This window comes from Sturnira hondurensis, unplaced genomic scaffold (assembly GCF_014824575.4).
Source record: "Sturnira hondurensis isolate 20B ecotype Veracruz unplaced genomic scaffold, ASM1482457v3 Scaffold0015509, whole genome shotgun sequence".
Lineage (NCBI taxonomy): Eukaryota > Metazoa > Chordata > Mammalia > Chiroptera > Phyllostomidae > Sturnira > Sturnira hondurensis.
Window position 1 is genome coordinate 11,809,971 of NW_028088140.1, and position 24,771 is coordinate 11,834,741.

The 24,771-nt window shown below is 51.6% G+C and overlaps 2 protein-coding genes across 7 annotated transcripts in view; one reads left to right on the forward strand and one right to left on the reverse strand.

The window, feature by feature from the left end:
* Positions 1-24,771, forward strand: part of CACNA2D4 (calcium voltage-gated channel auxiliary subunit alpha2delta 4) — a 127,874-nt gene that overhangs the window by 83,688 nt on the left and 19,415 nt on the right. The gene's annotated exons all lie outside the window — the stretch shown is intronic.
* LRTM2 (leucine rich repeat transmembrane protein 2) lies at positions 1,560-18,057 on the reverse strand. 3 transcript variants are annotated; one of them, XM_037064790.1, is made up of 6 exons: positions 17,359-18,057; positions 10,727-10,847; positions 10,103-10,244; positions 7,020-7,610; positions 3,556-4,035; positions 1,560-2,646 (listed from the first exon to the last, which is right to left on the reverse strand). In XM_037064790.1, exons 3-5 carry the CDS (start codon positions 10,167-10,169, stop codon positions 3,581-3,583), a joined length of 1,113 nt encoding a protein of 370 aa, XP_036920685.1. In that variant the 5' UTR covers positions 10,170-10,244; positions 10,727-10,847; positions 17,359-18,057; the 3' UTR covers positions 1,560-2,646; positions 3,556-3,580. The 3 variants fall into 3 exon arrangements, with proteins under 3 accessions (XP_036920685.1, XP_036920684.1, XP_036920686.1); XM_037064789.1 differs by having other exon boundaries at positions 1,560-4,035; XM_037064791.1 differs by lacking the exon at positions 10,727-10,847 and having other exon boundaries at positions 1,560-4,035.

Here is a 24,771-nt window from a genome sequence, read left to right on the forward strand (position 1 = left end):
CATCTTGTTTACTATTCTAGCATGTTCATCCCTTGGAAACTGGTGGCATTGTGTGTGTGTGACCTCCAGGACTGGGTGAGCCAGTGCAATTTTGTGTACTGCAGAGGCCAGCTCCATGCCAGGCAGAGCATGTGTAATGCCATGGATTTGTGCAGAAGGGCAGATAAATTAGGAGGGATTATTTTCATCTCTAAGCAAGTGATTTATCAACAGTTTTTGCAACATTTCTATAAATCTAACTTTTAATCAGGATCTATTTTCAATTCTCCATGCCCTGCAAGCTCTCGTGTGGGAATATTGCCAAACATAATGATGGTGGCACCATAATCTGCTGTGTTTCTCTAGCACATATTCTGCAGTGCACACATGCCCCTGACAGAGGCCGTCTGGAGCTACATGAGGCTCCTCTCCTCAGAGTTATGCCCCCTAGTGAGTGCATCTGGCTGAAGACCTGTGTGCACACTCCGGATGGCAACTTGAGTAATACATCTGTGCATTGTCCAGACTTGTGCCACACTTGTGAGGGGCCCTGTCCTCTGCTTCTGCAGTGGGGCTTGGGGGAGACTTGGCAGTCAGGTCTGCTATAACTGTTAGGGCTACAGGAAGGCAACACCCCACAGTCATCACCACCTAGAAAAGGGAACAGCCAAGTTCTACCAGGAGTCCAGCTGAGCCCCCCAAATGGGGACCCTGATGGTCTACTTCTCCCTGGGGTTTGCTCCTGGCTCACTGGAGTACCCTCCAAAGAAAGGCTTGGAAAGAGACTAATGAACTGTGTAGCACAGGCCTGGTCAGCCAGAGGCCAGCCAAGGCCTAGAGGAGGGTCACTGGAGCTTGCGGTGGCCAAGAAACCCTAGAGACCTCGCTTACTCCCTAATCTCCTCTCCTGCCCCCCTTCCCCAGCCCCTCAGTCCATAATCCTGACTCCCTGCCTGCTGAGGTGGAGAGATAATATTTGTAGGGCCTAGAGTGTCATCTGCCTGTCCCTGAAGCCAGTCTTAGAAGTGAAAGATGGTAATAGGAGAAATGGGGTTCCTCCTTCAGGTCAGCAAACCTCCCCAACCTCACTGCAGCTGATACAACCCAGTCCACAGGAGAGTTCCCTAATTGTTTGTAGGGAGCATCCCCCACCCCCATTATACAGGGGAGTCTCTCTGGGCAGATGCATGCCTTCCTGCCACATGGGCCCAATCTGCCCTTTCCTGTCAGAGTGGCTTCACTCAGGCCAGGGTGGATGAGCACACACAGGGCACACGAGCAGTGACAGGTCTCACTCATTTCACTGCCACCCAGCGAAACCAGCCTGAGGCCCATGTCCCCACACCAGGCCAGTGCATACTCAGGTACAGGCCCATTCTAACCCAAAACTCAGCCCTTCACTCTCTCCTGGTGGCACCCAAGGCAAGGCCATGGGTGGGAGGCTGCCACCTGTCTAGGAAGCTCTGAACCTTGGGGTGACATCTGGCAGCACTTTGAACAGCTGCCTGAAAGGTGAGGGGGCAGGCACCTACTCTCCCAGCACCCTCATCTGCTCCCCACCCAAGGAAATCAAGGAAGTACATAGGAAAATACAGTCTTTATTGGTCTTCTGAAACAACAAACCAGAAATATAATTTTGCCTTTAAAAATCTTCCATCTCAAGATGAAGATACCACCATTGACAACACCCACCCTTCCCCACCATTCCTTTTAGGCAGTCCCTAGATCTGGTTTCAGCTGGCAAACCAAAAGAAGGAAGACTGTGCCCCCAAACCGGGGAGGGCATTTAGCAGCCTGTGCTGGGGCTCCCTCTGCACCCTCTTTGATGGAGAATGGTCTTCTCAAAGGCCTTTCTGCCCCCTTCCTATCCTGCTCCCCCACTATACTCTTCTTTGAGATAGAAGGGCTGAGGGGTATAAGGTGAGCTGGTCTTGCCCAGTCCTGCCCTGTCCTTCCTCAGACCTTGAGCCTCAGTGTTCTGCAACCTCTTCCTGAGTCACCATTGAGAACCTCCCTTCTAGCCTTAGAGCCAGAGCCCAGCCCAATGTCTCCTGTACTCTGTGGGTCATGGGAAAAGTGTCTTGTATCAGATTCATGAAGAGGAGCAGACCTACAAAAAAAGAATAGTGACCCCCAAGCCCTGCACAGCCCTCTTCTCACTGCCACTCCCACCGCCCTGCAAGCAGGTATCCCTGCCCCTTCAGTGTAGTCTCAGACAAAGAAAAAACAGGGCCTGTGGCTCATGCTCTGGTATGGAGCCCAGTCCAGGGGCAATGGCAAACTGAGGAGCCAGACTGAACAGACTGAACAGTGGGAAAGGGCACCCCACCATTGAAGCTGCTGAGCAGAGTGCAGCAGTCCTGGCCCTGCCCCTGTGTCTGTGTGGGAGATGTTGGCAGGCAGTGAACTTCAGCGAAGGCTACCTGTTTTCCCAAGATGCCACCAATCACAGAGCATGACCAAATCCCCATCCAAGGTCACAGGCCCAGAGGTTCTGGAGAGGGAGGGTTGAGAGGTGCAGAGCAATGGTTCCTGGGCTTCAGGTTATAGGAGTGGAAGTGGTGGGTATCCCCATGGGGCTAGCAGTGATGATGCATTAGGCTCCTTCGGCTCTCAGGAGTCTGCATCCACAGGCGCTGCAGCTTCAAGGCCTCTGGGCTGGTGTCCCTGGAAAACCCAGCAGGACAGTTGAGAGAGTTACCATGGTGACAGGCAGGCTCATTCACTTAGCCCACTTTAGAGAATCTCAAAGGCATCCTGTATTGTCGGTTTGGGTTTCTCCCCGCTGTGGACTTTGAAGATTGCAGTAAAGGAAGCAAAAGTTCTGTGGGCTAGAGATCCAAGGAGGAAACATGCTTCTGTTCCCTGAGCTCCCATGGCCTCTGTCTCCATGTGACTGCTTGTGTGAATGTGTGTGAGATCTTGTCAACTGATGTGATCTCACCAGTGATGCTATGAGTGTTTGTGAGAGTGAATTAATGAATCTAGGAGCAGTACAGTTGGCGTAGTCTCTAGCAGATATAGGGACACAATGGCTTCAGCCACGGGAGTGTGTTATAATCACAGCACTGTGCTAGATCCAGATGTCAGGGTTGGTGTGATTGCACATGAGTACCAGCTCTTGGAAACTGCACCCAATGTTCACACTATGGATGATTAAGAATATCTCTCTGGCTTAGAAGAGAGTCACAGAAATGGACCACTAACTCTCATATTACTTCCTCCCCAGCCCTTAAATGCAGATGAGGAGGGCTGAGCAAGAGGTATGGAGAGTCACCTAGTTGTGACTACACCCAGGGCAGGAAGGAGAGTGCTCAGTCCAGAAGCTTCCACTTGCATTCTTTCTTCCCTATGGCCAGAAGCTCAGGGAGCCCCAGGTGTTCCAAAGATTTGGTGGCCCAGAAAGGAGCATCAGCAGGAGCCTTCAGCATAATGGCTGCTTCCTCAGTGATGGGAAGTCCACACTGTGGCTGGTTTTCTGGAGGGCTGTGGGGGAAATAGAGCTAGGGACTGTGACAGAAAGAAGGGCTGGCCCTTCCTGAAGCAGTCTCCATGAGCTCTCCTTGCCCTTCCTACCTGGGCCTGGTGGAGTTGGGCTCTTTCATGCTACAGAGGAGATCTGCTTCTGGTCCTCATGCTCGCCTTCCGGGTCTCCCATGAGGGGTTGGCGCTTCTTGAGCTCTCGGTGGTACTTGGCCATGAGGGAGGCATAAATGCAACCGTAGGCAGCAGCCACCACCATCATGATGCACACGATGCCACAGACAACTCCAGCAATGATCACGGTGCCGATGGCCCGGCGCACACTCACCGGCCGGTACCTCTGCTTCTGGGGGCAGGCTGTACTGGGCTCGGGCTCAGGCTCAGCCCCTGGCTTGGGCTTCACAGGTTCTGGGCTGGCCTTGGTGCAGGGTGGCCCAGGACTATCCAGCCCAGCCAAGGTATTCTCATCCTCCAACTGGGAGCAGTATTTGAACATCTCCATGGGGACCATGCGCATGTCCTTCCCCCTCAGCTCCTTGGGTAGGGTGCAGGTAAGCTGGTCTAGGCGCCCTCCTGTATTGGGGGAGAAAAATGAGGGGCTGACCAGGTATCCAGAAGCTAGACTCACTCTCCCCATCCCCAGGTCCCAGAAAGAGAAGGCCCAGAAGTTCTAGTTTCTATCAGTAATGCAGTCAGTCTTGGGATAACATGGATAGGTGAGGAAGGGAGGAGGGAAACTAGCATCTATGGTCAGTGAGGCACATACAGCTTATCCTTTAATTCATGCAGAAGCCATAGAAAATGGATATTGTTATGATTCCCATTTTATAGAGAAGCACACAACCATTTCAGTCATGCTTACTTGCTCCATGGTCACACTAGCCCACAGGGTGAGGCAATCCTGACACATGCGGTGCTCAGAAAAGTTTTCAGTGCAGAGAAAGAGCCAAGAGCCCTGCCAGACCACTTATCTGCTCTTCTCCTTGCCCCTGAATCTGCCTGCTTGCCACCTGTATGTAAGCCTGGAGCACTGTGCTCCATATAGAATCTTATCCCTCCAGGGCTCCTTCCTCACAAAAAGCACAAAAGCCATTGCCAACACCACCACTCTTCCACGTAGCACCTTTTGGTTGCCTAAGAGTACATTCCCAAGTACAGAGAAAAAGTGTTGAGGTGAGAATGTTTTTCTTTTCCTCTTTAGAGCAATCCTGTGGCCCCATCAGCACCTCAACCTTAGCATCTCTGAGTGCAGAGACATCTTGGGAGGGAATCCTGAAGACCTTTTCAGGCGAAGGAGAGGGACCAGTACTAATGGTTGGGGGGTGGGGTGCAGATAGCAATGGGTGCACAGGTTCACCATGATGATGGTGAAGCCTGCTCCATCATGCAGGGATGGAGATGTAGAACACAGGAAGGCAAGAGAGAGAATAGCTCTGGAGAATGAGCAGCCTGAACATGCCCTAGGAAGTCACAGTTGGGTCCAGTGAAGTCTAGATGCAAGCAATAGACCTCAGTGCATCTCCTAGCCCTGTGTCCAATAGATATCAATCCTTTCCCAGGATGCTGCTGAAAACAGCCAAGATCTTTTTTTGAAGGAGTACAAGGTTGAAAGCAACTCTACTATTAGAAACTTCTGAAAATATACATTCCCATTCCATGCCCTTTTATGCTGAGAGTTTAGTTCCTGATGACTGACAAATGGCTAGGGCATTCCCTAGGGATAGCACATTGGTCTGGGTCTGAAGGCACTTGGCCTCTAGTTCCTCCCTTTCCCTGTCCCCCACCCCAAGATGCTGACTGCCTAAGTGGCCTTGGCAAGTCTTATATCCAGTGAAATATGCCCAGGGCTGCCTTTCTATAAGCAGGAGCTGGGTGTAGATAGGGAGGCAACCTTATCTTCTTCCTCCAAAGACCTGAAGGTAAATCCAGGCTATGTCATCTTATATGAATTACTTAATGTATTTATTTGTGAGTCTTAGCTTTCTTGGTTGTGAAATAAGAAAGCTATCTCAATGAGCTGTGAGGATTAAAATAGGTAATATACATGACAAGGTGCTTGTAAACTGGGTACTATGCAAATATTTATTATTTCCCCAGTCATGAAAATGGAACAAATTATCATAGTGACTAACATTTTGTGGCACTTTACAGTGTGTAAAATGTTTTTAATAACTAAGAAAATAATATGGTGCAAATAACTGAGATTGTGGCTGGGTATGAAACAAAAGGAATGAGACTTTGATGGAAAATGTTAGCATTTCTTTCCCAGAAAATTTTTATATTGATTCATTTATTCAGCAAATATTCATTAAGCTTTTACTTTGTGCTGGGCACCAAAGTATGTCTTATTAAGCCCATTTAATATCATGACTACTACTAGCAAATAAGCAAATAAATAAGTTTTACTGAGAACTTAATTTATGCTGAGCACTTTTTAAGACATTTTACATGTAGTGTCTATTTTGTCCTCACAATGATTCTATGAGAAGGACTGTCATCCACCCCCATTTTACACATGAGGGTAGTGACACAGAGACATGAATCAACTTTCTCAAGATCACACAGCTAGTGGGCGGCAAAGCCACTAATCAAACCCAGATCTGGCACTTTTAACCACCATGCTTTGCTCTCCTTTTCCGTTTCATTTAATCACTTCATAAGTCACTCCAGAACTTTCTCGGTCAACAAAACGGGGGAGAAAAAGAAAGTAAAACAAAGTCATTTGGCTTCTTATTAAAAGCTTTGATAACAGAAGTTCTTGGGAGAGAGAGTTGAGATCATCATCAAAATAAAAATTTGGTTTTATCTATGGATTTAAATGATATTCCACACTCCTGAAACTGTGGGTATTTAACAGATTCTTGTATTCAGAAAAACAAGGGTGTTTTTCTTCTTCCTTCTAACATGCCAGAGAATCCCAGAGTCATACCTAATGGGACACAGAGAAACATACTGTGTCTTTAAGTTCCCTCTGAAACCTACAAAAGGAGCTCAAGTACAGTGAGTCAATCTGAGAGAAAGAGAGAAGAGTCCTGACTGGTGTGGCTCAGTGGGTTGGACATTGTCCTACAAAGTGAAAGGTCACCAGTGTGAGTCCCAGTCAGGGTACGTGCCTGGGTTGTGGGTTCAGCCCTAGGTTGTGGGTTTGGTTCCCAGTCAGGCCGTGTACAAGAGGCAACTGATTGATGTTTCTCTCTCTGATCAATCTTTCTCTATCTTTCTTTCTCCCTCCCTTCCCCTCTCTCTAGTAAATAAATGACATTTTTTTAAAAACTGTTGAAAAAGAAAGAGATGAGAAGAGAATGGAGGGGGTGGGGAGGGGAATACAGAGAAGAAAGGGGAGCAGTAGGGAAGGAGGAAGACCATTATCCCAGCCTCAGCCCTGCTGATCATTCAGAGGCAAGACTAGGACTCCTTCAGGGTGACTGGTGAAGAGGCAAGGCTACCTCCTTCTCCCTGTCCTTAACCCTGAGTCAGCACCCAGCCTCCAGGAAACATGTTGGACCACAGGTGACCCTCCCAATTCCTCACACCCAGGCAGGGTTGGCTGTGCTCACCTCGGTAGGAGAACCACTCCATCCAGTGCTTGAAATCTCTCAGGTTACAGTCACACTCCCAGGGGTTGTCCCCAACCTGCAGCAGCTGCAGACTTGCTAGGGGTTCAAACGTCAGCCGATCCAGGTTCTGCAGGCGGTTGGAGCGTAGCGATAGGGAGCGGAGAGCAGGGAGCCCATCAAAAAGTCCAGGAGGCAGCTGGGCTAGGCCATTGATGGATAGGTCCAGGTGTCGGAGCAGGGACGAGTGCTGCAGCAGGTCCCTGTCCAGGGTCCTGATACTGTTATTGCGCAGCTGCAGCTGCGTCAGATTCGTCAGGTCTCGAAAAATGGAGCTCGGTAGCTGGTCCAGGAAATTGTTGGATAGGTCCAACCGCTGCAAGCTGGACAGATTGGCGAATGCCCAGCTTGGAAGGGCACTCAGCTTATTGTTCAAGAGCAGGAGGGTTCGGGTGGCAGCAGGCAAGTCTGGGGGCACAATTGTGAGGCCTAGGCCACTGCAATCCACCTCCAGATTGCTGGTGTCACACTTACAGGAGAAAGGACAGGCAGGGAGGGCCTCCACAGCATACAGGGTGATCCAGCAGGCAATCCCTGGGGGACAGACAGGTGGAAGGAAAGTGAAAAGTGGGGGTTACTACTCCTGCCTCTAGTCCTCCTTACTAGGTCATGTCATAGTGGCTTCTTGCCTTTATATCCTTTGGCCCAAGCCACAATCAGTGGACACACACTTAAAAAGATAATTAACAAATCCAAACCCCTGCTATATTAATGGACATCACATTGTATCAATAGAGATCCTTGCCTCATAGCATGCCTGGCAAAGGAATCACTTTTGTGGAACGTGATCCTGCAGAATGGCAGGCCTGAGTCCCACAGTGGTGGTCCACAGAGATGCTTCAGTTCACATGGCAGCCCACATTGATCATTTCAGGAGCTTGGGATCTACTAACACCATAGATTTTGACAAAGTGAAAGACATATGAATATTTGAGAAACTTGCTCCCATGTTTTTCTCCTAGTGCAACTGCCAGGAGAAGTTTCTATTTCCACACTGTTCCTTCCCCTTGCACCCCGACCCCAACCTGGAGCTGCAGTAGGCTGAGATATGCCACACATTAAGGAGAGAGCACAAAGGGGCACTCTAAGCCTGCCGCTCAACTACCCCCCAAGTGTGTCAGATCTGCTTGAGTCCCATGTCCAAGATGGGACCAGTGACTTAGTGTGAGGACCAGCCAGGAGCTCAGCCCACCCAAGGTCCATTCCAGAGACCATTGTGCAAATGCTGATGATGAGACACACAATTCTACTTTCCACTGTAGAGTATTTGTGCCCAAGCCACTGCAAATCATGGGGCCTAAGACAAGTTCCACATTTATTCTCATCCTAAAGTCATCCATGCCTGTCATAGCTTGAGCTCCTGTTCCTAAGGGCTACAGGGTAGCATTTATGCAGAATTAATCCGTTCACAGCATTCCTTCTGTGGTCCCATGCTTTACCCAAGACTCTTTTGAGTAACCCAGTAGAAGGGCCAGGAGCAGGGGTAAGGCCCCAGAGAACCATCACAAAATGGTAGCTCATTCCATTGTCCAGCAGACTTTTATAAGAGTGACTGAAAAATCCCCTAAACTGTCCTTCTGAATATCAGAGAAGCCTGCTCACTGTGAAAGGGAAAAAGGATGAGCTCAGACTAGCTCAGCTTCACCAAGTCAGCCCCAAGAAGCCCAGAGGAAAGGTCCCAGCCCAAGAAGCAATGGAGGTGTCTAGACCTACCTCATAGCCCAGGTGGCTTTACCCAGAGAAGCAGCAGCCACCTGACCCTGAGTGCCTGGCTGGAATGCTCTTTAGTCTGGTAAGTGTCTGGTTATCTGGTGTTCCAAAGGGCAGAACTGGAAGAGCAGGATGGACTTGTGTCCCTCCCCTACTTGGAGGATCAATGACGGCTGAGAGGCACACTGTAAGGCTGACACCTGAGCCTTGAGAGAAAATGAGCACAGGCTTGGCCATGGAAGCCAACTGGAGACCCTTCCTGGCCATGTGGGGGCAACTGCTGTTCCCTTTCACCTCCCCACACTCTGAGCCCACCTGCTGCCAATCAGGCTGCCCCACACCACCCTGCACTGTGCGTATAAAAATCAACCTCCTTCAGATTTCACATTCCTGAGAAAAAAGTCAACCTATCTAGCATCCCTCTGAAAAGATTCCATGTACCTAGAAGGCACTCCTCCCCCTCCCTCAAGAAATTCTGGATGGCACGAAAGTCCTATTGACAAGAAAACATAATCCTATATTGTGAGGTGTTGAGTGATGCTAGAATGAGGTTGAAAGGGGATCTGAGTGACTTGGGGATTGGCCACTCTTGCATGGTGAATAATTCAGGCCACCTGTGTTAGGCAGCTGCCTGGCAGGGCTAACCATGCAAGGTGGGACGTCAAGCAGAGTATGTCCCTCAGGACCACCTTTTACCTCCTACCATGGAGCCTTGGGCAAACCAGTCCTCACTGACCTTGTCCCTTTACCTCGTACAAAAAGAATTCTTGGGTCTTCTTCCACCCTGGCAGCTTTGTAAGTTTCCTTGTGGGTAATGTTGGGCCTGTTTCCTCACATGCAGGAGGGGATGGACCCAGCCTAAGGTCTTTTCCAGCACCACATCCCAAGAGCCCACGAGTTGCCCTCATTTTAGAGTTGGGAAGACAGAAGTGTAAGAGAGGTCTCCAGGTTCACCCAGCAGGTAGTCCAGTGAGACAAGAGGGAGGCTCACATTACAGCAACAGGGCCATAGGAGCTGGAACCACCAGCAGGGCAGGGGGACTTCGTGGTTCAAGAACAGACCAACTTGGGGAGACAGAATCATCTATCACAACCTCCAGCTCCTGATCTAACCACTGAGACTCTCAGCAGTGACCCTTTATTTTAGCTGCTGCAGATATCAGAAGCATGGTGGGTCTGCACAGGCTAAGCCCTGCCTTCCCAGAGCCAGGCCTGGGGCCTACTGGGAAATCCTAGACCTTTCTGCAGCCAGGATGCTTCACTGCAGGCCAAGCTGACCCCACCACCTGAACCCCACCCCACCCCACCATACTCACAAGAGATCTGCCTCCACTGCAGGGCCAGCCTGGTCCTCTGTTCAGGGCCACTGCTGGGAGCCAGCATGGTGAATGCCTCAGCTCTCACAGCCCTGCACTTCTGGGGACAGAGGAGCCCCTTGGTATGCACCACCAGTCAGTCCTGGGAAAGAGAGAGAAATAGAAGGCACTCAGCAGAAGCAGGCATTCCAGCCCCTGGCCCATGCAGCCCAGGGGTTAGGGAGAGGGCCCTGGTGTCTTTTTACACTCCTTGTCATTCCCTCTGCTGTCCCAGCTACAATTCCCTGGGTGGGGGGAAGAAGAGGACTGAGGGGCCAGAGACTTCAAGAAAGCTTCCGTCTCCCTGGGGTGATGGGGGGCAGCGCAGAGGGGCTCAGGCAACCCAGGAGCCCTCACTCTCAGGCACCATGCTGAGCTCTGTGCTGTGGATGCAGGAACTACCCTACACTCTCCCCAGTGTCCCCACCCCTAGTCTTCTCTTCTGGTTGCCTCTCTGGTGTGTTGGTCTCTGAAATGTTTTCAGAGCCATATGGCACTTCTGTGTCACAGTGGGGAAAGTGAGGGACATCTCTGCTGGGCGAGCACAGTGAGGTCACAGCCCCACCAGTGCTCTTACACTCTTACCATGGCCCCAGGAGGCAGAGAGCAGGCCCTCCTCAGGTGCTCTTGCTGCTAGGCGGCTCCTGCTTCCCCTCACCTTCGCCTGAGGTGAGAGTCGCTAGCTCAGGGCTTCATGCTGCAGCAGCTGGTTGAGTAGGAGACAGGGACACGAAGGAGAGGGTGAGATGTCAAAGCAGGTCTCTCTTCCAGAGAGGACAGAAAAGAGGGACTCAAGGACCTGCCTGCCCCAACCCAATGACTCATAAGTGGGAGACAGGCCCTCCTCTGATCCTCACTTCCTTCCTGGTTTGGCCAAGGGCCCTTACTTAGAAGGAGCTGAGAGCCTCTTCCATGCTCCCAGCCCCATCAGAGGGTGGGCAAGGGAACTGTGGTGCTCGCCACTACAGCTAGCACAGAGCAGGGTGGGGAGCAGGAGGGATGGTGGGGCAGAGGGAGACTCTGCCAACAGCCCAGCCCCATCCTGCTCCCAAAGACACAGTCCTGTCATCCACTGCTCCTGGTTACCTCCTGGAATTTGATCTTTCTTGGTGGTCTAATTCATTCCTGGGTGATTCCTCACTGCAGCCCCTCTCTCTCCTCCCATAAGTCTGGTTAATTCTGGGAGCCCAAGAAGCCAGTGGCAGAGTTAAGCAGACAGCTGAGGATGTGGAAAGAGCTGCTGAAATCTTAGGTGAAGTAGGGGTTCCTGCAGGCATCTAGGGTCCTGCTGCAGCTCTGGGTGCCTGTCATCGAGTCTCTGTCCCACCCCCTTGGTTGCAGCTGTCTCCTGGAGGGTGCCAGAATGCCCTGAGAATACAACAGCCCCATGGGACCCTCTGCTGTGCTCCCAGCAAGGGCAGCCTGCTCAGCACGGGAGTGCCCTGCCTGTTCCTGGCTTCGTCTTCGTTTTCCCCCTCTGCCACATCAGGAGGCTCAGAGTTATGAAGTCCTCGTGGTGGCTGGCGGTGTGTCTCAACAACTGGGTACAGATGTGTGGTGTGGGCAGCAGTCCAGTCCCCACAATGCTTCCTGGACAGTTCCCAAGACTTGGGCTAAGGTGTGGGGTGGATGTTTAGAGTAGCTCAAGTGTTCCCCGGCTCCTCTCCCAGGGCCAGGCCAGTGGGGCTGTGGGTTCAAATCCTCATCAGGTCAGTTCCTGGCTGTGCAGCCTTAAACAACCATCATAAACTCTCTGGGCCTCAGTTATCTTAGCTCTAAAAATGATGACTATAATACTTAATTGGGTGGAATTCCTGTGAGGACCAATCTAATTAAGGGAGGAGAGTTAACATTTACTAAAGTTAGCACATAAATTACCTTAGAAGATAATTCAGGAGAATGTGCCCAGCTTGGACTTAAGCCCAAGAGAGATGTGAGGATACACCAGCAGCTCATAGCAGGCCTATGGGACACCTCTTTCTGGACCCACCAACCTCATGTGGGCCAATTGCTGTCCTGCGGAGCACAAGCCACATTCCTGAGCCTGCCCAGGTCAGTGGGCCATTGCGAGACTCTCTGCAGAGCAGACTCTCAAACACAACCTCACAGGCCTCTGTCACAGACAGCAGTGTCCACCCTCTCTCTGTCTCTCAGGCCCTGACCCTCAGAACAAATTCTTACTCCAGCAAGAACCTTTCATAGCAAAAGGTCATAGCACCCACATGATATTAGAGCAGGTCAGTGCCCACCCAAGGCACGGAGACAACGACCAACTTGTACCAAGGTTACAAGCAGGTCCAGGATGGAATTGCAGGCTCTGAGCCTGGCTGCTCATCCACTCCCCAGGGACTGTCACCCAGCATAGCCCCTGTGGGGAGACAGTTGTTTGCTCACAGAGTGGGGTACATACAGGCTCCCAGCTCCCAGACGTGCTTGGAGCTCCTAACACAGCACATGGTGCAAACACACACCCACAGAGAGCCATGCAATGAGGCATGTGCCAGCACACACACACACATGCACACATGCACACACAATGCCCTGCCAGCAGCCCTCCGGCACTCCTCGCAGCCAGCTTTCAGGTAGCAGAGTGAGAAGCCTGGCAGTTCCCGAGAGCTGCAGCTGACAGATGTCCAGGGACACGTCCAGCCTAGAAGTAAGGTCTATAGCAAACCCTCCAGGGAAGCCCCTACCCCAGGATGTGTTCTCTGCTCACACCCACTTGGAGATGGGGACCCAATACAACCCTCTGCTCCCAGCTTCCTGCAGGGAAGCAGTGGGTGGAGAACTCCTCTCACCCAAGCCCAGGCCCTATTTCCATCTGAGCCTCCTCTCCTCTTCCAAGTAGACACTCCTTTCTACCCCATCTACCTTTCCCTGGCCTCAGTGTCCTCCCAGAAGTGAGCCCAGGGGTTGATCAGCAAGCACCACTCCATGGAGGTGGTGGCCTCAAGTGCAGGTCCTGATGCCCCATCCCCAGAATAATGTCACTATACAAAGCAAGTAAGGTAGGTCTCTACAATGCAGACCCACAGGCAATATCTTGCAAAGTGGCAGGACACTGTTGGCCCTGGTATCTCTAGAGAAATGGGAAGGGAATGAGGAGCCCAGGTCCATGAGAGGGTCCTGTGTTCCCTGGGGAGCTGACCCTTGAGCATCACAAAAATGGCCCTTACCCAATATGGGCTTGAGCCCAGCATGTTCTAGCCCTTGGCCTCTGTCCATTGGCACATCTCCAACCAAAGGGTCTCTTCCCGCCTCTGGAAGTCTCCAGACTCATTAGGAAAGGAATGACCTATATGAAGAAGCTTGGGGAGCAGCTGCTACAGAAAGCACTGGTGGGCTGCTGGATAAACCACTGCCATCCAGGAAGGCAGCCCCCACCCAGGGCAGAGAATGGGGGCAAACAAAGAGTCAGGGGCCCCACCATAAAGCTCTCCTCTCTCCAAGCTCCACAGCATTGTTGTTCTAGATGCTGGACCTGCTCCCAATCCTCACAAGACTTTTTGCCCCAGTTCCAGAGAGAGAGACACCAGAGAGCAAGGAGAACCTTCTCCACTGGGCTTTTCTGGGAGAACCAGGATAGGGCCAAGGAGCTAAAAGCAGTCAAGTAGGGAACTCCCTGGGAACCAGAAACATAGGGCTAAGTACTCCTACCCAAAGTGTGGCCCATGAACCTGCCACATGTACTCACCTAGGAACCTCTTAGAAAGGCAGAATTTCAGGCCCCACCCCAGACACACTGAATTAGAATCAGCATTTTAATAAGATCCAGACCATTCGTATGCGTATTCCAGTTTGATAAGCACTGGGCTGGATCACTCATCTCCCAGCTGATCCTAGCACCCGCAGGAGGCCATGTTGAGCCATCTGTGGAAGCCAGGCACCAGCCAGGTGGAGTCAGTGACCTGGGCAGAGAGGAGAGGGCACTGACATTAGCCCCTCCTTCCAGAGCCTCTGTATGGGGAGGAGCCATTACCATAGCTGCAAACACCTAGAGATCGTGTTCTCAGCCCTCATAGAAGCTCTGTGAGGATAGCATTATTACTAACACTATTTTGCAGATGGGGAAAACTGAGGCACAAGAAATTGAGTAACTTCCCACACGTTAGGTAATGGAAGAATGCAGCCCTGGGCCTGAGTGGTCTGGTAGTAAAGCTCGTAACTCAGCTGCCATTATAGGCTTCCAGATCTGTTCTGTTCCTGATGCACTTCCACACAGAGAGGTTTCTGATACAAGAAGGAAAATGCAGAAAAGGGAGATGCCACCTTTCATTTGTGCAGAACCTCACAGTTCATGGGCATTTCCTCATTTGCTCTCTCACTAGAGCTGAGCAGACACGTGCTCTTATCTCTCCTACTGCTTCGGAAGCAAGCTCTGGGCCTTGTGGGACTGAGACACCAGCCAGGTCTTACCCTCCCCCACCTCCCCCCCCACCCCCCGCTGCTGCCTTCTGTCCAGAAATATCACAGATGCAGCAGGAAAAGCTCCAGAAGCCAAGATCTGGTCAAGAGAGTGGAGGGGTCTTTCTAGAGATCATTCTGGTGGAGGGTTGGGTGCTGAGGTGAGGAGGGTGGGCTGGGAGCCCAAGGATGCCAGGGTGGGAAGGCAGTGATGGAACAGGAGGCATCAAAAAGAGCAGAAGGTTCCACATGCTCCTGCTGAGCTAAGTAGGTGCAGTGTCCCCTGGAGCCTGAGGGGTGGGACCCCCTTCCCCAGGGGGCACCCATGGTGAGGAGCAGTCTGCCCTGCTCTCATTCCCTGCAGATGCTCAGGTTAGGATGACTCCAAGCCCTAGCCTCTCGTGCCTCTGCCCCAGCCACCTCTCCTACAGATGGAGGTTAATCCTCTAAGTAAAGTGAGCTTAGGGTCCAGCTAGAAACCCCCAAGCAATGCACACAGGCCTGGTGTCCATGCCCCTGGTGTCCATGCTTCTGCATGTTCACGCTGCCGACTCAGGTGTCCAAACCATGCATCCAGTTAATGCCCATTGTGCCTCAACCTGGGGTTCCAGACCCCTGGGGAGGCATGCTGGCCCTGCTGTGCACACCCTCCCTTGGTGTCTCCCTTTGATCAAGGCACCTAGACTCAAAATGAGGGTCCCCCTCAGCGCCAGACTCACTGAACCTAGAAGCAAAAAGGGCCTTTGCAGTCTTCTCTGCACCCCTTTTGTTCTGCAGAGAAGTGAAGGCCACAGGCTAGTGAGAGGCAGGGCCAGGGCTGGGGCCACTTCTTTGGGCTGCAAGGACAGTGTCCTCTCCACCCAGGGAGTCAAAGAGGGACCTGGATGGCAGAACATCCAAGCTGAGCCACGTGTGGCAGGGACCATGCCTAGCTGGGCTCCTCCACCTGCTGCCTCCACCCTGGCCATCCAGGCCCTGCCAAGAGACACTGTCAGTCTTTCCCTGCCCGTTGAGCCCTAACACATGCTGCCCAGGCAGCACAAGCAGGCTTTTCCAATTCTCTATATTTGTACTTGGAATAGACAAACCCTTCTGGTTCATTTTTAAGTGCATGCCCTATTCTTGCCCCTGGCTTCCTGCACCTGTTTTTTTTGTCAAACATCCCCAATCCCATACAGATCCTCTAGAAAGTGTAACAAAAAGCCCCTAAGTCAGTCCTTGTGAATAAGCTGTGAGCTCACTGAGACCCTGGCTCTGGGGCCAGGGCAGGTCTGACGGGGTTGAAGGAGGCCTGATTTGGGGGTAGCAGGAGGGAGGCCCCAAGAGGGGAGAGACTTCTTCTGCTAAACTCCTTCTCCTCTCCCTACCCCAGAGTGCCCCAGATACCCCAACATTACATAAACTCCCTGCCCCCTCAGCATGCTGCCCACTTAGCCCAAAGCAGCCCCCCAAGTTCTGGCTTAGGTGCCTGGAAAATGGAACAGGGTTTGTTTATCTTGGCCCTAGACCCAGCTTCCAGACAAACCCCAAAGAAACCAGATCAGTTGCCTAAAAAACCTCCTCCCTTCTCCTGCCACCCCCGCCTGGCTTTCCTGGTCTCCCTCTCTGGCAGCGCCAGGGACTGTGCCAGTGAGGAGATGGAGTGGGAAGAGCAGGAAGCTGCTGTGGGTTTCCCTCCAGGCTGGACTTCCCCACCCATCTCCACGTGCTCAGCTTCCCTCCCCTCCCCCAGCTGATGTAGTTATCTAAGCTGCAGAGTGTCAATCCAAGTCACAGCCAACATGCCTTGACAGCCAGGAGCCAATCTCACCATTATCACCCCCAGAAACACAAAGCACAGGGCTCATGGAGGAGACAAAGCAGCCACTGGAACTGAGTGGGAGGTGGGGACTCCCAGTCAGACCCTCTCTCTGTTTTGTCAATATGGACCTTGGGGCTGCTGAGAGAGGCAGTCCTGCTCCCACTCAGGTATCCATGCCCCACTGGGTCCAGAAGCAAGGTAGACATGGCCTGTTTGCAGACCACCTGCTCCCCCTAAGCTAAGTCCATACCCCCACTAAACCCCAGGTGGGCTAGGAGCAAGGCCTGGGGCCCACCAAGGAAGAACTGCAAAGCTCTTCTCCCTCATTCATTCCCAGCCACGCCCCCACCAGAGTGGCTTCTCCCACAGCTGTGTGGACACATGTCCAGCCAGGCAAGGGCTCCTCTGGAGCCTTGTCCAAGGACAGCCACCCAGAGGCCACGGCCCCACACTGGGGGCACCGTGTAAAGAGGCTGGGACCACGAGGTCTGTTCCCAGGCCTCAGTCATCACAGCCCTCCAACCCACCAACCCACCACCCCACCCTGCGCCACTACGCTCTGCACCAGCCCTCTCTAAAGCACCTTTCTTCCCACAGAACCAAGTTCCTCGGGCTGTCTGCTGAGTGGGGCGGGCAGATGGAACAGGGTTCTTGGCTGGTTGTCCCTGTGCTGCAGGGACTGGCTTCTGTGCCACACAGGCCTGTCATCTGGCACTGGAACTGCCCTCCTCCCACCTGTCCTTCCCTAGGGCCCCTCTCCCCTGCAGAATCCCAGCTCATGTCCCTAACACTGTGAGGTCAGAGTTCCCTGTGCCCTATACCTGTGGGCCACCCAGATGCCCAACCCTGAGCCCTCCCCCAGCCCCAGCATTGCCCCCAGGCAAGGGGCAGCAGCAGCTACCTGTCTGCAGGGCAAAGAGATCCAGCGAAGACGGGACCCAAGTCCCCATGCCCCAGCCACCCTCTACCCCCACAAGTCCTTTATTCTTTCCCACCAACGCACAGCACTCACCTTCTTTCACCCTGACCTCGAGCTCCTGAAATCAAGTAGCTGTGAACTGTCCAATGAGCAGCTATTGGGATTTCCTGGAGAAACCCAGGCAGCACCGCCAAGCAGAGCGCAGTGGGCACTGAGCCCCCAGTCCGGCAGGAGCAGGGACCTGGCACGCAGCACACCACACGGGGAGAAGGAATGCCTGCCGCTGCCGCCGCTGCCAAGGGAGCAGGGTCAATAACAAACTGAGAGGGAAAGAGGGAGGGACAGAGAGGAGAGGGGAAGAAAGGGGAGAGGAAGAGAGAGCACGCGCGCACGAGCAAAGAGACGGAGCAATGGAGTGACAGCTGGGGGTACATCTGCGATGACAGCGACAGTAGCACATACAGCCGGAGGAGCGCGCGCACAAGGTGCGCGCACCCACCGGAGGCACTCACGGCCCGACCGGGGAGGGCAGCGCTCACTCTTGAAATGCTCACATTTCAGTGGAAAAAGGGCCTATGGATTAATAGCTCCCAACTCCAGGGAGGAGAAACGCTGTTTTACCATGCACCTCCACCTTCCTTCCCTTCCCCGCGCTGCTCCAGGCTCTCCCTGCCCCCACCCCGCTCCAGCTCAGCCTCTCCCCTCTCTCCCTTTTCCTTTGGGGAAAGAGGGTCAGGACACAGCCGGCAGAGGCCCTCTGGGAAGCTGGGTCTGTCACCTGTTCAAACATGTGGGGTGGCACCTCCCATTCTGCCTGTGGAAAAGGAAAAACTGAACCCTTCTCTCAGTCAAAGGGGCATTCATTTCAGGCAGGGTAATTGGAGGGGCTCAGAGGGGGGGCCATCTGCCTGCTGTCCTCAAAAGGAGTTCTGAGCCTCAGAGCCAGGGTCACAGTCATGCAGAGGTATTGAGCCTCAGTGTCCGTAGTCCCAGGCTACTCAGTGGAGCAAAATGTCAGGACCTGCTGGTGTTGGTGGGCACACTGTCTGTAGGACCCTGAGGCAAGGTACACAGGTATTCAGGAACTCAGAGGCTTCTTTACTAACCAGTCAGGACAAAGACGTTGGAGAAACTGATATTCCAAGAGACAGCCAGTGTCTGATCCAAAGGCAAAGGAAGCTAAGCCAACGGCCTGGGCATTGACCCCTAAGTGACCCTTCCTTGCAGTTCTTAAAACTGGCCTGACGAGCAGATGGCGGACTGTGTGGCATGTGGGCAGTTCCGGGGATATCAGGAGTATCCCAGCATCCCTCTTGGATTGCACATTCTTTCCTGGGAGATTCACCGTCAGGACTGGGGGTGGAGATTGAGAAAGCCCCCTGACTCAGAACACCCTAACAGGACACTCCTGCCCCCTCTTTCTGTCTGCTCTGCTGGGCTACACAGCAGTGGAGGGCCCAGGCTGCTACCCAGAGGGAGAAAGAAACTTTTACCTCCTGAGAACCCCGCTCACCTACATAGATATTACATGCATCTTGCCCTTCAGGCCAAAGGCTCCCAACGACCCTTAAACACTTCCTACTTTACAGCCCCAGAATGAGCATCCTTCCCTGAAGCTAGAATGCTTTCCTGAAAAACTAAACCACAGCATGGCCTCCTCTGTGACGTTTCCCTGGTTAGCCCACAGACTTGACCTTCTCCTCTGATCTGTGGCCTTTCTTTAGGCCACCCTGTGGTTATCACAGAAAATGTACAGCAGCTTTCTGTGGTTGCTTGGCCTGCTTTCCTGCACTGTGAGCAGTTCCAGGGGAGGCTTCAGCCTCACTGCCATGGGTGCTCAGCGCGGGAAGGGGGGGAAGGGGGAGACTCAAGCCCGGCACTGGAGGTTGCAGAGTTGAACTCTGCTGCTCACTGACTCACATGGTGATTTTCAAACTTCTTCATCTCATGGCACACATAAACTAATTACTAAAAATCTGCAGCACGCCAAAAAATATATATTTTTTACTGATCTGACTAAAATAACAGGTATAATTTTGATTAATTCACACCAGGCACCTATTTTATTGGCTCTTGTCATATTTTTATTTGATAATCTAAGGAAAAAGAGGTCAGTGCCCCTGACTAAACGGTTGGGTATTGCATGTTTTAAAAATTCTTGCGGCACACCAGTTGAAAATTGCTCTGGGGGTGGGAGAAATAGGGAGACTAAATGGTAATGGAAAAATATAATAAAGATTAAAGATTACTTCTGAAACACAAAAAAGAAAAAGAAAAACAGAGAAAATTGCTCAACTAACTATAACTGGTTAAATAACCGGCAGCCCCGGGCCTGGGTTTTCTCCTGTAGAACTGGTGAGTGGTGTGGCGAGACCTCTGGTCTCCCTTCTGGTAGGGGCACTCTGCAACCCAAATATTCACTGCGCACCTGCAGACTCCCCCTTGTGTTAGGAAAGGTGACCCCTCCTGAGGCTGCAGTCTGCGGGGTTGGGTTATTCAGGCAGAGGAGGGGGAAGGGCAAAGTACCTATGAGACCTAGGAGGTAAAATACGGAATTTCTGACTCCTCAGGAGTACGGCCCTGACAGGCACTGTTTCTCTGTGCATGTGCAGGTGAGCATGAATGTGTGTGCACCGCTATTTTGTTTTGCCTTCTGTGACAACAAAGCAGTACTGAGGTGACAGCCAGGACGCAGGCAGAGCAAAGAGGTTCATCTTGATAAGCCGTCTGCCGCCTGTGGCCTTATTGAGGCTCTTTGTTAGGTTGTCTGCCAGCCAAAGAGATCTTAAAGAAAAGCTGCCTTGGAAGAAAGCCTGAGATCATTGTGGAGAAGCAGGGGAGAGAGGGACGGGAGAGGGAAAACGGCTGGGCTAGGGCCAGGAATAGGGGGTCTAATTTCTCCTCTATCAGGCTGTGGCAGGTCTCTCTGGGATTGAGGTCATTGTCTAAAACAAAGATCCACATGCAGAGGTATGGGGGGGTCTCTTATTAATCCATGAGGAGTGGGGGAAGCTTCCCTCAAAGGCCAAGTGCCTCACATTCCCGGGGCCCTTTGCTTGTATTTCTTTCTTCGCCATGAGTTAGTACTGAGCCTGCCTATCAACAGTGCCATGTGGCCCTGGCTGGTGTAGCTCCGTGGACTGAGCGCGGGCCTGCGAACCACACGGATCGCAGTTCAATTCCCAGTCAGGGCACATGCCTGGGTTGCAGGCCAGGTTCCCAGCAGGGGACTCACGAGAGGCAACCATACATTGACATTTCTCTCCTTCTCTCCTTCCCTTCCCCTCTAAAGATAAAATCTTAATTTAAAAAAAACTCAGTGCCATGAGATTCAGCTCCTGCGCAGTAGTATTAGGAGGTCCTGGGAGGAGGGTGGCCAGCCTGGCACTGCCCCAGGTAAAGGCCCACCAAGGCTCTGACAATAGCTAACAACCCAAGTAGCAAGTGACCAGAACAGGAACCCAAGCTGCCCTGGTGGGTCCTCCAGGAGAGAAGGCTGGGCTTTCTCAGTGTCTGGGGAGGAAAAGCACTATTTGGGTTGTGAGGCAGGAGCTGCACAGAAAGATTTGAAATGATTAAAGCCAAAGGGTACATGCCATTGGACCTGGCAGAACACAGTGGATTTGTTGTTGAGGATGTTCCCATGCTCCTCGTCACCCTCCCCATTCCATACCAACCAGCATCTGACAGTGCCTACCATAAGGAAGTTCTTTGTGTCTCACCTAAATTCCCCATTTGTTAGTGGATTTCCTCCTAGGTCTTCAAGGGAATCAGAGCACAGCTAAATCTCTAGGATTCAAGTCCAGCTCTGTATAGCAAAAAGGAGTTCAGCAAGGTCTCAAACCCCAGAGGCAAGGGACAAAGAGATCTTGTAGAATTTGCTTCCCAATCAAGCAGCTGAAGCAATGGAACTTACAAGTATTTCTTTATTTCACCCCACTATTCTGTGCACTATTATTCTATGTGCTAGGGATCAGAACTCAACCCCTTGCCTGCTACTAGCCAGGGTATGTAGGCAGACAGTAAATGGGAATACAATAAACAAACCACATTGCTTAGAAGAGAAAAGGAGTGATGAGGTAGAGAATGAACAGCAGAGGGGAGGACCACTCTATCTGGGGAGGTGTCTCCAAGACATGATGTTTGGGCTGAGATCTGATGACAAGAAGGAGCCAGCTGTGTAAACTTCTAGGGGAAGAGTGTTCCAGGAAGAGAGAACAGCTGATGCAAATGCCCTGGAGTGGGAATAAGTTTAGCATGTTTGAGGGAGAAAGTGACTCCCACTGAAATTAGAGACATCACAGGGCCAGCTCCTTGGAGCTTTGCAGGCAACATCACAAAGGCAACATGCTTCAGTTTTGTTCAAAGAGCAACGGGAAGGCATTTTAGGAAGCTTTTAGGCAAGGCAGTGATGTGATGTGATCTTCAGGAAGATCAAGCTCATGGCTGTGTGAAGAACAGCCGCGAAGGGCAGGGAAACCACTTGGGGGTCTATTGCGTTAATCTGAGTGAGAGAGAGGATGGTTCAGCCCAGACTGGTAGCAGGGATGGCGGAGAGAAGTGGACAGACTTATTAAGTTTTGGAATAAGGTCTGCAGAACTTGGATGGGATGGGAGAACACAATATTAGGTAGAGAATCTACCCCAAATGGGAAAATTGCAAGGAGCATCAGGTTATGGGAGGAAATGCTGGAGCTAGATTTTGAACATGTGAAGTTTCAAATGCCTACTGTTGACTCAAGTGGAGTTGTCGGTAGGCAGCTGGAATGGCCTAAATTCTGCAAAGGATACCTGGATGCAAAGGAACCAGAACTTGCCTTGGAAGAGCTTATAGTCCAGCTGTGAGACAGAACCCAGCAGGGGAGAACCTTCTCTGTGCCCTACTCCTACCATTTCTACTGGAGAGCCCCCCAAACCTGTTCCATTAGGGAAGAATCAACCCCACCCTCTCAACTCTTTCTGTTAGAATCATGGAATTTCTTCCAGCTCAGATATGTCATGCTCCTATAAGACTTGGCACTGACCAATAGGTAGAGAGGCAGAATCTTACTCTAGAAATAGTCTGAGAGAGCTTGGCCCACAGGAGCCAAGGATGGGAGTAAATAAACATTCCTAAGTCCCAAAGAGCTAATCATTCTAAGCATTAAGGTGACTTCCCTCTGACAATTTTTAGAAGGCTTCTCAGTCTTTCTCTACAAGTGAAAGAAACCTGTGTAAAATGAATATCAAGAACATAAAGAGTGCTCTTACAGGAAGACTAAGGGGGAGGGACTGAGGGCCACCAGCAGCCTCAGGAGGAGAGAGATGTGAGAGGGACAAGGGGTGTGGCAACCATGGTTGCTGATCACACCTGCTGTGTCTGTGTTTCTCATGAACCAAGAAGTGGGTCCACTTGTCCCTTCCCTATGACTCCGTTCAGCCACCTGGACCTTGAAGCAACAAAGAAGGCCCCATAGAACTCAAATGTTCCCATATCACAAGACCATCTGAGAAGGCTAGCCTGAGTTCCAGCCACAGAATTGCCAGGAGACCCCAAGAAAAGGAAGGGGCCTCGGTTTCTTGATCTGTAAACGCAGAGCTCTAGAATAGCATTGGCAACACGGTGGCCACCACCCATAGGTAGCTATTTACATTTAATTAAAATTGAATTAAAAATTTATAACTCAGGTCCTCACTCACACTAGGCACATTTCAAGGACTCAGTAGCCACATGTGACTAGTGGCTACTGTGTGGGATATTCAGATCTAGAACACCTTCGTCATCTCAGAAGCTTCAATCAAATGGTAATGTTCTACAACAGTGGTTCCCCAAACATGGCTCCTGGAGAGCAGCCACAGCATCACCTGGGAGCACTTTAGAAATGAAAATTTTCAGGCCCCGCCCCAGACCTACTGAACGGGGAAACTCTGGGGACAGGGTTTTACCAAACCTTCCAGGTGATTCTGATGCCTACTGCAGTTGGGGAATCAGGACCCTGGTCCAGCTCGGGGCTGGAACTCCGGCCCCTTGACCTTCCCTTGGTCTCTCTCTCTCTCATCAAATTTCTTTGGATTATTTCATATTGAAAAAAACAAAAGGATACAATTCTGTATCTCTGCGCCATACCGGAAGTCCAGTCCACTTTAGTTTTTTTTTACAGATTTTTGAAATTGTATGTATGTATGTGCATTTGTATGTATTTTAGAAAGAGCAGAAGGAAGAGAGAAAGAGAGGGAGAGAAACATCCTTGTGAGGGAGAAACATCAATCGGTTGCCTCTCGTATGAGCCCCAGCTGGGGACCACACCTGAAAGCCTGGCACGTGCCCTGACTGGGGTTTCTCTTTGGGGGGTGACACCCAACCAACTGAGCCACACAAGCCAGGGCATTTCAGTCCATTGTAGAAGAGCCATCTCAGCCGCAGGACGTTAGAACGATTGTGATGGAAATCTCTCCAATGAATGCCATTGGGGTGACTGCAGAATGTCTCGTGAAAACAGCATAATGGCTGGGAACCCAGGTGCATTCCCATTTTTCAGGCGAGGGAACTGAAGCCCAGAGTGGGCAAGTGCTTGCCTCTCAGCCCCTTAGGACCACCGGGGCTGTTTCAGGCCTAGGGGATACAGAGGTTAAGAACCGTAGAGAAAGACCCATGAGACTTGGTTCAGTATTTAGGGGCTAGGTGACATGAGCAAGCCATGGAATCTCTGTAAGCCTCCATGTCCTCAGCTGTGAAGTCTGAATAATAATAGAATTGGTCTGCTGTGTGGATGAAACAAGCTCATGGACATAAATGTCCTTGGCACTCAACACTTTTTCGGTATTATTATAGCAGGCAGTAGGGAGTCAGCCTAGATTTATACTCTTTCTTTTCAATGTAAGCTGCTTCCCCCACCCCTATCCTTTGGCCCCAAATTTCTCTACATCTCTTTGGGAACCAAAGAAGCACCAGTGACCCTTGAAAGTGGCATTATTGAGAAAGTAGTTTTTGCAGGCTGGAAAGTCTCTGGTTTCCTGCAACCTACCTGCAAACCTGGGAGAAGCCAGGTACCAGAGGGGTTGTTACCTCAGCATGGAGATCTAGGAGGTCCCACACACTCAACCCACGGAGGCCATGAATTGCCAGCCACTTTTGGTCACATGACCTTGAACAAATGGCTTGGTCCCTCTGCCTTTATACTTTTCCATCTGTGGGAAAGGGGGAATTGTCTGCCCAGTACACCTGCCTTGAGGTCCCTAAGACCTGAGGATGAGTGCCATCCTCAGTGTTTTCTAGGACCCATGCCTCATCTTCCTCTTGGCCCATTTCTGGTATCATCTGCCATAGAGAGGCAGAAGCCACCAGTCTGTCTTCTTTTCTCCCTGGCCCCACTCCCCAGAATCTCTGTCCACAGGCTGCCATCTGACACAGCTCTCCCCACCCCTTCTCTGCCCTGGTGCTGTCTCTCCCCTCAGTTCCTGCTGATGCACCCCCTCTCTTTAACTGGAATCTACTTTTTTCTCTCACTGTCTCCTCCCTCCTACCAC

What these genes read in the sequence shown, in the direction of transcription:
- LRTM2 (XM_037064791.1), bottom strand. Translation starts at nt 10,169, where the DNA reads ATGCTGGCTCCCAGCAGTGGCCCTGAACAGAGGACCAGGCTGGCCCTG. An exon ending in GCAGTGGAGGCAGATCTCTT is followed by an intron (nt 7,611 to 10,102) that starts GTGAGTATGGTG and finishes TCTGTCCCCCAG; the next exon opens with GGATTGCCTGCTGGATCACC. An exon ending in GGAGTGGTTCTCCTACCGAG is followed by an intron (nt 4,036 to 7,019) that starts GTGAGCACAGCC and finishes CCCCCAATACAG; the next exon opens with GAGGGCGCCTAGACCAGCTT.